The 14869-nt window shown below is 54.1% G+C and overlaps 1 protein-coding gene across 2 annotated transcripts in view; it reads left to right on the forward strand.

The window, feature by feature from the left end:
- Positions 1-2310: 2310 nt before the first annotated feature.
- The window catches only part of LMCD1 (LIM and cysteine rich domains 1), a 29710-nt gene continuing 17151 nt past the window's right edge, over positions 2311-14869 (forward strand). The window contains exons 1-2 of one of the 2 annotated variants that reach the window (XM_039559101.1): positions 2311-2345; positions 14276-14364. In XM_039559101.1, the coding sequence (XP_039415035.1) occupies positions 14276-14364 (89 nt within the window). In that variant the 5' untranslated portion in view covers positions 2311-2345. Of the gene's footprint in view, positions 2346-5479; positions 5561-14275; positions 14365-14869 lie in introns of those variants that run through there. The other variant, XM_039559102.1, reaches the window with a different exon arrangement.

A 14869-nucleotide genomic window follows, 5' to 3' on the forward strand; every position in this document is an offset into this window, starting at 1 on the left:
CCTGCCACAGTGTCCCTGCGGTGGGAGGCAGCATGGCAGTGCCACTGCTCCTGCTGGGTGCTGGCCTGTCACCCCGTGCCTCGTGGTGCCCTGAAATCCCTTGGTAAGTTCTTTCCTAAGTCCCAGGTCGCCACGTGTGTGTGTGCCTTGGGAAAGGGAGATAATGTCACCCCATTGCCATGTCAAACGTTTCCCGGGGCTGCCAAGCCCTTCATGGGTTTGAAAAACAATATCCCTGTGCTGTTTGTTCTCTCTGCTCGCTCCCAAAATGTCTCTGGAAGGTCAGGTTCAAACACCCTCCCTGGAGGGATTTTATCTCTCCAGAATTTCTCTTCTGTCTTTGCTTTTTAACCCAGATTTTTCTGAGGATGTTCAAATACCTCTTCTAAGAATGTTCAGAGATTCACTCAGGGGCACATTCCTGCTCTGCGGAGGGGCTGCCAGCCCCCAGTGCCCTTGGCCTCTTTGCTGTACCTCCCCTGCTCCTTGCACTCTCTGTCCTGAAGAGGATGAATCCCTTCTCCCAGGGCCGGATCCCGGGGGCACTGCCCGCTCCGTCCTGCGCCCGGGGAGAGCCCCACCAGTGCCCGGGGCCGCGGGAGCCCAGCGCTCACCGCCGAGGGCGATGGCATTGCTGTCCCAGCGGATTCTGAGGCTCGAGTGGAGAATTCAGTGACCCAGCTGCCCCTGCACGGACCCGGGCAACACACCCCACAGGCGGGAGCAGCAGAAAGTCCTCTTCTTGCTGGGGAAGCAAAGCGGGGTTGGGGACGGCAAACACAGTCCTGTGCTGCGTTCCCATCTCCCCCCAGTGAGGTACCGGCTTCTGCCGCTGTTCACTCATTTCCCTGTCCACAGGGCTGCTGTAAATTCTATTCCTTCATTTGGAAAAGCGTATCCAAGTCCAAATGATCCTGGGATATCTGTTTCCCTGTTCCCCTTCTGTGAAGGAATGCTGCGAGAAATCCCAGGAAAAAAAAATGTACCAACATGGGAGAAATTAAATCTACACGAGTTTAGGATTTTTTTTCCAGATTACAGTTCTAAGGAGACAGTTCAGCTCTGAGCAGGGGTTGTGCTCCCAAATCACAACAGGCAGCTGGATCCTGGTTTCTGTTACTTCAGGGTTTTCCCTGGACTCAATGAAGGCACAATGAAGAAGGGAGAATGGCTGGGATCAGTGGGAAATGGAGAAGCGGGGGAGTGAGCTGGGAGCATGTGGAGCCCTCCCTCCCTCACCTGCACAAAGGGGCTTTGTGCTGGACCTCCTGGCCACAGCAGGAGCAGGCAGGAATGTTTGTTGGAGCAGGCAGGAATGTTTGCTAAAGCAGTAAAGACCTCACCAATCCATGTTAAAAAAAACCCCAAAATACAAAAGGCAATAGATTGTCATTCAGTGCTCTACATCCATTGAAATAACAAGAGAAATATGCTTTCGGGCAGTTTCTTCTGCTAAAAACATTCTGTGTCCGTCTGCTGTGATAAACTGCCCCAGCACATTCCTGTCTGATTCAGAAATCCATTTCCCTGCACTTGGTGTCAGAGACTGGGATGGGAGGATGGTGGAGCAGTGGGACAGAGGGACTGCGGGACAGAGGGACCGCGGGACAGTCCCAGCCCAGCCACAACAGGCAGCTTGGCTGGAGAGCTGCCAGCTCACTCCACCCCAGCCAGGGGCTGCACAGTGCTTGGGTACCCACAAGCAACGGCCCCATCCCTCCCCTCCGCACCCCTCTCTGGCACCGCTTCTTTGGGGCAGGAACGCTTATAAATACCATTCTTTTCTTTCTTTGCCCTCTTCATTTAAGCCCCGGGGGCTGTGCTGTCCTAGCACAGAATCCCAGAATGGTTTGGTTATTGAAAAGGATGACCTTTATCCACTTCCATCCTCCCTGCCAAGGGCAGGGACACCTTCCACTTTCCCAGGCTGCTCCAAGCCCCGTCCAACCTGGCCTTGGACTCTTCCAGGGATGGGGCAGCCACAGCTGCTCTGGGCACCCTGCGCCAGGGCCTCACCACCCTCCCAGGGAAGGATTCTTCCCCAGTTGCCGATCTCACCGTGCCCTCTCCGAAGCCATTCCCCCCGCCCTGTCCCTGTCCCTGTCCCTGTCCCTGTCCCTGTCCCTGTCCCTGTCCCCCTTTCCACGATCCCCGTTCCGCCGCGGGCACGCGCCCACGTGCGCGAGTTCCCCCGCGCGCCCCGCCCCCGCACGCCATTGGCCAGAAAAGTTCCGGGGCGGCGTCGGATTGGCTGAGAGCGGCGCGCGGCCCCCGCGCGCGCCAATGAAATGCGGCGCTCGGGCAGCGCGAGCGGCGGCGGCGCGCGAGCAGCGGAGCGGGCGGAGGTGAGTGCGGAGGGACACCGGGAATGATCCCGATCCAAGGACAGCCCGGCGGACACCGGGAATGATCCCGATCGAGGGACAGCCCGGGGGACAGTGGGAAGGATCCCGATCCAGGGACAGCCCGGGGGACACCGGGAATGATCCCGATCGAGGGACAGCCCGGGGGACAGTGGGAATGATCCCGATCCAGGGACAGCCCGGGGGGACACCGGGAATGATCCCGATCGAGGGACAGCCCGGGGGACACCGGGAGCGATCCCGATCGAGGGACAGCCCGGGGGGACACCGGGAATGATCCCGATCCAGGGACAGCCCGGGGGGACACCGGGAGCGATCCCGATCGAGGGACAGCCCGGGGGGACACCGGGAGCGATCCCGGTGCCGGGACAGCCCGGGGGACACCGGGAGCGATCCCGATCGAGGGACAGCCCGGGGGGACACCGGGAGCGATCCCGGTGCCGGGACAGTCCAGGTGGACAGGATGCGGTCCGGTCGGGGACCGGCCGAGCGCGGTGCCCGGGGCGAGCGCTCCCTGCCCTTCCCGGGGGCCGCCCGAGCGGGAGCCGCGTCCGGAGGTGCCCGGGAGGGGCGGGTGCGCACCGGGCACCGCACGGCTGAGAAACGCCGGGGGTTTATTTTTTTTCCCAATATCCCTCAACTCCTGGTTTTCTTGCCCGCGTAGCCCGCCCGGTACCGGCGGCTGGGCAGGGCTGCGAGCGGGCAAACCCTCCCGCCCGGGGCTGGGACGGGACAGACATCCCCACTCGGGGCCGCGGGGGACAGACCCCGTCCCTCAAGTTCTTCCCTCCTTCCTGCCCTTCCACAGGCACCTGAGCCGTGCGCTGCAGTCCCCAGACCGGCTCTGGGACTGCCCAACTCCGTGCTTGCCTTTGTGCTTTTTTCCGTGCAAAAATCGCCCCACCAAAGCTTTTGCTGGGAAAGCAACTGTTTGTTGTCTGAATTAACTCGTGTACGGCACAGCTGTGCTGAGCTACAGTCTGAGGGAGTGAGGGAGTTGCTTGTCCCCTTCTAGACCCTCTGGAAAGTGTTTACTCCAAGAAATCCCGGCTCTTAGCACAGTGTCCTGTGAGCCGGCAGGCACTGAGCTGGATGGAGGGGATTCTAATTGCCGGATAAAAGCGTGTGGAACGGGAGCAGCTGCTCTCATGACCTTCCTCGCTGCACCTTTGTCACCGCGTGGTTTGGGGATGAGTTCAACACCCCATATCAGCCTAGTGTGGTCCCGTCTCGCTGGGCAGTGCCCAGAGCCGTGCCCTGGGACCAGTGGCCAGGGATCTCCCAGGGCACAGGGGCACCTCAGACCCTTCCGCATGGGGGGTGGTTCCCTCTGCCGTGAAGTTTCTTGCCAGTGCTGGCCTTGGGGGTCCATCCTGCCCGTCGGGATGGGAAGGTCAGCCTGGCTGTTGTCGAGGTGTAGCACCTTCTGTCCCATTAGGTTTGAACTGAGCCGCTGCTGGATCCCAAGGAAAACTGTGTACCAGGTTTTACTGAAAACTGGCTATCCGGCAGGATAGCCGGGCAAAGGTTGGTGTTTGGCAGCAGGAGCTGCTGTCTGACACGGTCTGGGTGGCCGGGCTGTGCTGTGCTCCTCAGCGTCCTCCTGTCCTGCTCTCCCTGAAATACACAGTGCTTTGAGGTGGGGCTGACGGATACAGGATTCCTCCTTCCCTGTCTGCTGACCGTTGGCTGCCCACCATGGGGACACGGTCAGTGCTTGCTGACAAGGGCAGGCACCCCCAGCGTGGCACTGCAGGGTGGCCCTGTCCCTGCAGGAGGTGGTCGGGGTTTGGTGGGACCTGCTGGTGTGCCATCCGCAGAGACTCCGAGCAGTGTGTCCTCTCCCAGCAGGTCTGTGCTGCTGATACCTCAGGCATGTCCACAGGGTGCTGCCTGCCACAGCTCCCGTGGGTGCCAGCTGTTGCCCTCAGGAAGCTCTTGCCAGGCACTGAGTGGAGATGGATCCCACGGGAGTGAAAACTGAGCCTTTTTCATGGGGCTGTGTGCTGGCTGCTGGGCTGTGGTCAGGCTGGGTCTGCTGCAGCAGCTCAATTCCTGCCTTGTCTGGAGCAGGGGGGTCTGAGCAGGGCCAAGCTCCTGCCTGCAGCCCCAGGCTGAGGTTCCTCAGGGGAGGGAGTGCAGGAGCAGGGCTGGACTTGGACAGCAAGGAGGACTGAGCAAGTCCTGGCTGTGGGATGTGCCCTGGCAAAGCTGTTTCTGCACTGGAGCCATCTCCCAGGAGCTTCTCAAGCATCATCTGCAGGGAGCGGAGCAGGGAGGGCTCACAGTGCACCCCAAAAGGCTTGTGAATGCAGAAAGCATCCGAGACTTCCCAAAATGTGCGGCTGGACCCTCAGCTCCCATTGGTGGCAGGGCAAAGGACAAGATGTCACGTTTAAAGTCACTTAGATCTGAGGCAGTAGCACAGATTCTGCAGTGCAAGGGGTAGTTCTGTGGGCACCCTCTCGGGCTGCCGTGGGCAGTGCTGAGTGAAGCCCCTGCATGGGCGGGGGATGCCGGGCTCTGCACGTTTCTGCTGCCCAGCTGCCTGTCTCCTCTCACCTGAACACTGCAGCATGAAAAAAAGATGTCCCAGCTAGTTTGTACTTCAAAAGGGATATGAAATGACATAATGAAATCAAGGAAAAAGAATAATACAGACCCTGGATCAGTGTCTGAATAATCTATGTCCAAACATAAATGGGTGTCTCTGCAGTAGACGGCTGTTTAATTTCCTGAATCCTAAGACGGGCACTTTTTCTGGGCATGGTGTGGAATACTGTCAAATTTTAATTTAGCTTGGCAGTGTCACACAGCCAGTCTGAGCAAGTCGGGGAAGGCAAGTCTGGAACTCATTAGAGCTTGTTGCGAGGCCCCGAAAATTTGATTTTCAATCACTGTTGGGTTTAATTATTGTTGATATCTTGCCTAGCGTATTCTGGGATGCTTTCTGAGGAAATTAAAGCAGCATGAGTGGGACAGCATTCTGTTTGGCACAGGGCTTGTTTAGATTAAATTCTGAGTGGAGAGTTAAAGCTCAAAGCAGGGAGAAGGCGATGGCTGGCACGGCGCGAGCACTGGAGCAGGTCCAGCTGGCCGGGCGGGCCCTGGGGCTTGTGTACTGTTCTCACTAAACTCTGTCCCTTCTTGTCAGAACAAAATAACCCACGAAGCTAAAAGCACCCATCAAAGCCAAGGTAAAGTTTACTCAGTTAATACAAATTTTGGTTCTTTAACTTTTTCTTTCTTCGGTTCTTCAGTATGGGACTTGCAAACATCCAAAGCATCCTGCAGGACAGGAGAGAAGTGCTGCTGTTGCAGGGATAAATGGGTTCCAGGGGATGGTCTGGGGGTCTTGGTGCCTCAGGGAGAGGCAGGAACTCCCTTTTTATCAGCAAAGTACCTGGATGCTTGAAGAGCCCTCTGTGTGTATCTGCAGATGTGGATGGGAATGCTGGTAGGGACTGGGAGCTTCCATTGGTAAAGTCCAAAAACTTGGAGCTTTTAAAAACTTGCCATCACAGTTAGAAAATCAGCTTTGTCGTTCATGTTTTCCCAAACTGGGTGCCTTGGTCAGGGCGTGCAGGGTGCCTGGGCTGAGCCCCGAGCTGTTCCTGCGGCCTGGCAGGTGCCTGGCTCTGTGGGAAGGATGCTCAGCTCCCAAATAACAGGGGGTTCTGCCCAGAGATTTTCTGTGGGACACATCTGTCGTGTCCCCAAGCTCTGTGAGCAGTTTGGGTGGGTGCTGGTGAGGATGCTGAGCAAGGGGCTGTGGAGGCAGCGCCCGAGTCCCTTGAAGGTGCTGCTGCTCTGTTGTGTAAACGTTGTCAGGGCTGCAAAACAGCTTCATCCCAGCTCTGTGGGGTTGGACCACGGACTTTGAACAGTTACACGCCTGGGAGTTGTTTGTCCCTTGCAGAGTTTTCATGCCTGTCATTTCTGGTTGTAGTCCCCTCTAGCAGAAGCTCGGTTTCATTATGGAGCTGGTACTGTCTCTGCAGAGCCACTCCTTGAGGATGAGGAGCTTGGTCCCAGTGCTGGGGACAGGTCACACATGGCTGGTGGCCTGGGGAGATGGCTGTGACCCGCCCTGAAAGCTGGTTTGTCCTCATGGGACTAAATCCCTGCTCCCAGAGCAGTGTCCTCGGGAGGAAGCAGCTGCCACTGGAAAGCAGATGTGGATCTTAATAGAGAAACCTGCTCTGGGCAAGTATTTATAGACATGAAATCATAAAGCAGCACAGGGGTTAAAGACCTTATTTTGGGACTTGGACTCAGAGCTAAACTGACTCCAATAAAATGCAATTTACAAATTACAGAAATCCCTCTGGTCCTGCAGGGAGGCAGTGTCTGGCATATTTGTTTAGGCTGGGGTTTTTCTCCTTTTTTTTAAAGAAGGAAATACTGTATTTCAGCCATCCAGGAAAGGCAGTACTCAGATGTCCCATCTTGGAGCTACTGTTCCATTTAGAGATGGGGCTCAGAGAAAGGGTAAGATTTCCAGGCAGCTATTTGCAATTTTTGAAGAGCAGGAGTTTCCTAATGCTGGTACCAGCTGGATTCCCCACACTTTTACCATCTCACCTACTCCCAGCACTTTGCCTCCCTCACTTGGTTCCATCAGATGAACACAGGAAAGTAAATTCTCTCCAAAGCATCGTGGCTGGTTGCCTGTGTCTTGCCAGTATTTGGGGTGGCACAGTCCCTCAGCTTCTGCCTTGGTTTCAGGGCATCACCAGCCACAAGATTCACTTGGACTTGTTCATGCTGTTTCTGAAGACCTGCAAATGTGTTGCTCAAAACCACCTCACTTTATTTTCCATCCATTGTGTTGAGATGGTGAAGCTCAGGGCTGATACAGAGAGGCTGCAGTGCAGGACAGGGTGAAGGAAAGGGATGGGGGGCCCAGGCATGGCCCTGCCCTAGTGCCCACCTTCAGCTTTCTCCTGTTTCCTCAACTGTAAAGATCCTTCTCCTACTGCTGAGAAGTTACTAAGTCCTAAATCAGTTGTTATATGGAAATCTGATGGAAGCAGCTCCATCGGTGCATCCTGTCAGGGTTCTGAGGGCCCCCCATTCCCAGTGGCATCCAGAACCTTCTCCTCCTGTGGGAGATGGGAGGACACAGCTGGTTCTGGGCAGGTAACTGGAGATCACCGAGACTCTTACCTGAGTGCTCTGGAGCTCTGCATGTCTGCTGTTTAATTAGGTTCGGGGGGGTTCTTCCCATTCCAGACACTTCCTCACAGCTTGGTTTGGGTTTATAATTAAGTCCAAGTATCTGAAGCACTGTCTGGCTCGTGAAAAAATCTGATTTTTCAGCATTTGCCCTTCTCTTATCATTAATTCACACATTGTTAGTGAAGAAAGGAATGCTGCCAGCTATGTGCTCTTGGAAGAGGGAGATATTTGCAGAGGCCCTGGTTGTTGGAGCTCTGTCATCCTGTAGGTTGGGATCTGGCAGCTCCATTGAAATATTTTCCTCCAGTATCAGTGCCTTTCCCTGGTCTTTATGTTGCTAAAATAAAAGGCAGCAAACTTCTTACTCTGCAAAGTTTAATACAATAAGTGCTTCCAGTATTCGAGATGATATCAACTCATTCACTGGTGCCTTGAATAAATCCAGTAGAGAGAATTCGAGATGAAAGACAGCCTTTTGTAAGGGAATTTTTTTCCTGTGAGTGTGGTAATTGGGATAGCGCTTGCTTGGAATCTGGCAGGGAAACAAATTGCTTGCAGGTCATGACTACAATGGATGTTTTCTATGAAAATGAGAAGAAAATAAAAGATCCCTTTGCTGTTCTCAGAACTGCAGTAGTGAATGTGTGTATTGGTTAATGCACGTCTAAGAGCAGTTGCTTGCCTTGCACCCGTTTATTCCCCTTGCAGAGTCAAGGAGCCTCTCCTGAAATCCAGAACAGCCCCGAGTGTCCCACCCAAGCTGAACCCTCCTGCAGGAGGTTCAGGGGATGTTTTGGACTGTTCTGTGCCAGGACTGGGAGTTGGTTCCTGAGCACACCTGAGGCTGGACCTCACCAGACATCAGGTGCACCCAAGGAGGATGTTGAACTTTAAGGTCCCTTCCAGCCCAAACCATTCTGTTTGTTGGGCATCAGCAGGAGAGGAGAAATTGAGCCAAATGCCCGATATGTGAACTGGAGTATGCAGCATTCCCCTTGCTGGCACAGACACCTCTTTTGTTGGATGTAAACCTTTGCACCCTCCAGTTACTGGAAATCCGTAAGGAACTTTGAGCTAGCCCCAAATCCATAATGAATTTTGAGCTAGCCCTCTATTATTATGCAAGCTTAGCTCTATTATAGTCAATTGATGACAACAAATGATCTGCTGTCCATCCCTATCCCAAAACTCCTCAGCAATTGTGCTCAGCAGACTGGTCCCACCCATGTGAATATTGTGTGGCTTTTCCCTGTTCCTTTGTTCAAGGGTCTATTTCAGAGTTGGTTGTTAATCTTCCAAACTCGTTGCAGCTGGAGGAACCCCCCAAAGGGCTCTTGAGGTCCTTCAGCCTCCCTGGAGCTCTCTCCTGCCATGGCTGTGATTTAGGGGTAGGGTATCTGATCCGAGGCTGCAGGGAAGGGTTTGGATTGAGCCTGTCATGGCCACTGGGGAGCACTGGCTGTGGGGAGAGGTGAAATGAGGACCTCAGCTGTGAAGGGCTGTTGTGAACTTGGAGTAACTTTTTGGAAACCAGCTTTTCCTCTTCCCTCCCTAAAAAGGAGGGGAAAACATACTTGAGGTAGTTACGTGTCTCCAGCACCGTTTTCAGTCTCCAAATAGGGTGTTGTGCAATAAATGCTTTCAGGATCCAGAAGCCTCTGTGGAAGCAGGAGGGCCCCCTTTGCCAGTTCCTTCTGGACCTGTGGCTGTGGCACTGTGTCCCCAGAGCCCTTTTGGGGGCTGGAGAGCCGCAGGTGACTCAGGCAGCAGTGCCAGGAGGGATAACTGCTGTGGGATATCCTTCACCCTGCCCATGGACCTGCCCCGGTGACACTCGTGCTCTGCTGGCATCGAGCACAGCAGTGGGAGAGAGCCAAGTCCTGCCCGCGGTGAGGACAGCTGTGCTGGGATGTGTGATGGGTCCTTGGTGGTCCTTGATTAACCACCACACTGGCCAAGCTTACTGAAACTCTGAACGTGATTTCAGGCCTGAGTTCTACAGGTTCTGCTGCCACTGAGGACAGTCCCTGGCACCAAACCCAATTGTCTAACTGGTTGCAGCAGAGCCTTCGGCAAAGGGTCCTTGGCCAAGGTGTGCTGGGCTGGCCAGAAGGTGACAAAACAAAGACCCTTCTGGAGCCTCAGCTGAGCAGCAAAGAGAGCAGGCTGTGCAGCTGGAGCCTGACCTGCTCATAGCTGCTAGCCAGGACTCCGTCTCACCAGACCTGCCTGGGAAGCTCAGTGCTCCTTTCCAGAGGAGTCCTCGAGCTCTAAACCAAGGTGGAGCCATGTTTGGGTTCTTTCCTTGTCACTTGTCACTCTGGGCTCTCTATTTTCCAGCTGCTCAGCGAATGATGGCCCTGCCTTTGGCCGGTGTAACAGCAAACCATGGCATTACTGGTGTGTTCCTGAGACTGCTCAGCAATGTTTTTGTGGGTAGAACAGCCTCGATTTCCTATCATTTCACTACCCAAGAATTTCCTCTGCCCTGACATGCTTTCTCCTAGCAGCAAGAATGCTGTGAGGCACAGAAAGCCAAAACAGAAATCTTGCAAGGAGTGTCTATCTAGTCCTGGTGAGCAGGATTTGCTTTTCTTCACCCAGTCTGTTGACACAAGCCTGGTTTGGGGGTTTTGGAGCTTTTTTAAAGCATTACAAATGTCTCCAAAGTCTTTATCTTAAGGTGATGCCGAAGTTCAGCTGCAGTTCCTGGATGGGCTTGGGCATAGGTGGAGCCTGGGACAGTCGGAGCATTTGTTTCACATTATCTTACGGGTTTGGGGCTTTTTGCAGTATCTTGCATAATTTTTAAGAAGAAATCTCCTTTTATGCCTATGTGAGGAGCTGTAGCAGAGCACAAGGAGAAGCTCCGTGCCTGGGCAGGACGTGCAGTGACCGGGCACTGGCGCCTGTTGTGTTTGGCCCCCGCTCAGGGATGGGAGTGAGTGTGGCTCAAATCTCCCTCTGCTTCTGAAGGAGTGAGAAATAGCACTCTCCTGCAAACAGAACCTGCCTGGGCTTTCAGAACCTCGAGGAGATGCTGCCCAGAGGGGTCTGAGTTTGCTGGGCATGGCAGTGTCCCCTCCCCACATGGGGTGGGCTCAGGTGTCTTTGCCTGGGCTGCTCCTGGTGCTCTGGAGAGGTCTGCCCATGCCACAGCGATGTCCCTGAGGCTCCATGGGATCACTTGAGCAGCAGTGGGGATCAGCTGCCATGTCAGCACCTTCCCCTGCTGCTGGACACCTGCACCTCCAAGGGCAGGGAGGCCTGAGCCATCCTGGAGCCGCATGTTGCCTTGAGGAGCCGCCCAGTTTGCAAGTGTTCCCCCGTGTGTTTTCCTGTAGCTCCAGCTCAGGTGAGGAGCCTCCTGCTGCTGACACTGGTAACAGGAGGTCCCCAGATGATCACAGAATGGTTTGGGTTGGAAGGGACCTTAAAGATCATCTCATTCCACCCCTGCCATGGGCAGGGGCACCTTCTACTGTCCCAGGTTGCTCCAAGCCCCATACAGCCTGGCCTTGAACACTTCCAGGGATGGGGAGGTCAGATTTGGAGCCTCTGGTCTCACAGGTGTCTGGTCCTGGCTAGAGCAGTGCCCAGGGGGGAGGGCTTGTGGTCAGGTCGCCTGCATGTGTCTGGAGCTGTTTGTGCCCAAAAGTAATGGCTCGGACTTCATTAGTCTTGTCTTGAGGAAATGGGTTCTCAGCTTTTGGTTATAGCCCCAAGGCCCCTGGGATTGGGACCACTGGTCAGACCTGTCCATCCATCACCCCCAGTGACCCCAGCTCTGCTCCCTGGGGGCTGCAGGACACTCACCCTGCCCTTGGCAAGGGACAGCCGGGCCCACGCCATCACTGGCAGCGTTTGGAGCACAGAGCAGTTAACCTTGGTTAAAGCTGGACCTTGGACAGGGAGCAGGAGTTGTGTTTGGACAAGCAGAATAAGTTAGCAGGAAAGGGGCTGGTTCCCAGGGAAGCAGTGCAGTGGCACACAGGGTTTGTGCCTCCGTGTGGAGGTCCCTGGCTGGTGCCACCCCAAAGGGCTGCGAGTTCCTGCACTGACACTTCCATGACTCGAGGTCAGGTTGTCTGGGGAGGTTCCGGTGCTGCCTCGTGCTACTGACCACACTTCTCCCTGTGCCTTTTCCCTTGTGTGTAATGAACCTTTTCCAAATGAGTTCCTTTAATCCAGATGTTTATGTTTTAGATAAACCACCCCTCGCAGTCCCTTGCTGATACTCAGCTCCTGTTTGGCTCACTAAGATCAGAGTCAGCTAAGCCCCAGCAGTCAGTGGGTACCTGGCACATGGCTCCAGAACTGGCAGGGTTGTGAGTGGCCTGTGGGAATCCTCCGTGTCTTTATCTGTCCTGGAGAGCTGGCACATGGCTGAAGAACCAAGAACATCCTGTGTTTGGATATTAGAGGCAGAGGGGAGTGTTTGGGCATGTTAGGGCCATTTTTAAGATGTATTTTTATGAACTCTGAGGGTAAGAGGTCTTTTCATTGGCTTCAAAATATTGGGACAAACTGCAGGTGAAAATTGAGATGAAAATTACAGGTGAAAGGTGAGGCAGAAATAAAACAGCAGTCCTGGGGCAAAGGGAGCTGAAACAGACCATTCCCTACCCCTTGGGATGGATTTCTCCAGGATGAGCAGCCTTGTGTGGAGACTTAATGGTTCTGGGCAAGAAAAAAAGGCATGTAAAGTCCTGTCATCTACCTTGAAATTGGCAGACAAACATCTGGTCATTTCTAGAACATCTGTTTATAAAAACTTTGTATTTGTTAGCAACATCGTGTTTTCCAAGTAAGTGAAATATCTTTCCTGAGTGCCATCAAGTAACCTTTTCCTCCCAAAAGCTGCAGAAGGAGTTTGAACATCAGATGAGAGCTCAGGGTGCCCCAGGTCCATGCAGGAGCTTTGAGGAGCCTGGTGCTGGAAGTGGGACAGGTGGATGTAGGAGGGAGCAGGAGGAAGGAGGGCTGCCAGCATCATCACTGGGTTTGCCTCTGAACAGAGATTCAGAGCCTGGAGCTGCTGGACACAGCTTGGGTCAGCCCATGGTCCCCATGGGGCTGGGGAGCTGCATCTGTTCTTTGGCTTCAGTTCTTCCACTGCTGTTGATCTGTCCCTTTGAAAATAGGCTTTGGCAAGGACAGCCTCTTCCGAGGTGCCAAAGAGCGATTTAAATAGTGCATGACCTTGTAATGAAGGACTGTGACAGTGCAGGGACTGGGGTCAGGTTGCATGGGCAGGTACCAGCCCTCTCCAGCACTGGGCACCTCCACAGCCTCACCCGTGCTCTGCCGGGGTCTGAGCTCCTGAGCCTGTCCTGGAGCAGGGAGATGCAAGAGGATGATCCCTGTGGGTCCCTCCCATGTCAGATATTCTGAGTCAGACAGGCTCTCAAGGTGTGTGCACAGCTGGATCGTCAGTTCCTAGAACAAGCTCAGGTCTCAAGAGAGATTAAAAACCTTCTACAAAATCTGATAAATGGCCCAAAAAAGGCCGGGAGTTGCGAGACCTGTGCGTGTTCCCAGGCCCTAATGGGAAATGCCACCTGTGATGCCCAGAGTGGTCAGAAACCTGCCCAACCCTGACACTTGGCAGTGCTTCCTGGGGCCCAAAGGTGTGGGGTGTGCTGGAGGGTGGGTTAAGCCGTGTGCTTTGATCTCTGACTGCACAGGGTCAGATGTGCTGGGCTGGGGTGACGCTGCCGTGGTGCTGCCATTGCTCCTGCTGGGCCTGGGACTGCCCTTGTTTTCCTTCAGCTCATTTTTACAGGGAACAAGCATGTCTTTCAGGCAGGAGCCTGACAGCTCCTGTATAAACATCCAGGCTGAGATAAATTCAGTGTCTGGTGGTGTCACCTTGCCCTGATGCCTCCTGCAGCATTTTGTTTTTGTCTCCTGCTGTACCCCCTGCATTCTTCACATTCAGAAAGCCATGTTTGATAAATTCATGGGGCAGACACTAGGTTTATTTTCTGATGTTACTGGCTCCTGGTGTGGATTTTTGCTCGTCTTTCTCCTGCTGGGAGGTTGTTAGGATGTCTCTGCAGCAGTGAACACCCATGGATGAGTGACTTTCGTCTGTTTTCAGCGAGCAGCAAAAAAGGCAGCACAACAACAGCCCCCCATGTCGTTCCACCACCACCTCTCCTCCCCAGAGCATTTCCCCACTGTATTTCCTGTTCACTGTGGAAACCACCCATGAAGTCCAGTGCCACAGGCATGGAAACATGCCACATTCCCAAAATACACTTGGAGAAAGACCAAGGAGGTCCAAGGTGCAGTAAAGCAAGTTTAGCATCAGGTTATGGCAGCGCATCTCCGTGTCTCCTGCCTGATCTTCTGACTTGCACAGATCCATGTGCAATATATGAACCCTACAGACTGGATCAAAACTGCCCTTAAATGAGACCTGAGGTCTCTGTGGATGAGGTTAAGGTGGCTGTCCAGTGTGTGGGCAGGTTCACTGGGTTTGATGTGCCAGCCCCTCCATCTTCCCTCACTTGGAAGTGAAAACCTTCATCCCGAGCATCCTTAAATAAACTCACATCAGGGTTGCATGGATATGGTCATATGGTGTTTGGGAGATCGGAGGCTTCTTGGGACACAAGGAATGGCTGAAGAAATGCCTGTCTGAAGGACAGTATACACTCTCAGGGCTGTCTCAGGTAGCCTCTGAGGCTAAAGCCTTTCCAGCCCGGTGTCCTGCTCTTTTCCAGATGTCGGGGAGCCAGCCACAGATGGGAAGAGGTGTGCCTTGTTTGCGCTGCAGAGGGCTGTGCACGGGCTTCGAGCCACACTCCTGGAGGTAACGTTGGTCCTATCCTGCATCCTGACTGAAACGTGCTTAGTGACAGAACATCTCATTATTTGATACTTTATTTCCAGTTTTTCCTCTTAAAAACACAAATTTGGGTAAATAGGCCCTGTTAGCAGCAGCTGGTGGGAGCAGACCAGACAGTGCCTGGCTCAGAGCAGGGCAGGGGCTGCTCCCTGCCCCAGCAGGACTACAAAGGGGCTTTAAAATGGAATGCAGACGTCCAGGTGTCAGTAATTAAAAGAGAATTGGTGCCCTCTGAGCCGCCTCACAAACACTGGGCTCCTCTCTGCTCCTGAGGAGCAGCATGGGCTCCCCAGGCTGCGTGGGCTGTGGTGGTGGTGCAGGGAGGCTGTGGTCCAGCTGTGTTCCCACTTGTGATAACTCAGCTGTGTGAAATCCAAACTTTAAAACACTCATTTGGTGGAAGCACAACTTTTTTTTTTTTTTTTATTGACTCCATTAAAGGCTGGTTGGACTCATTCTCACTCCAAGA

The sequence above is a fragment of the Corvus cornix genome, chromosome 12 (assembly GCF_000738735.6).
Source record: "Corvus cornix cornix isolate S_Up_H32 chromosome 12, ASM73873v5, whole genome shotgun sequence".
NCBI lineage: Eukaryota > Metazoa > Chordata > Aves > Passeriformes > Corvidae > Corvus > Corvus cornix.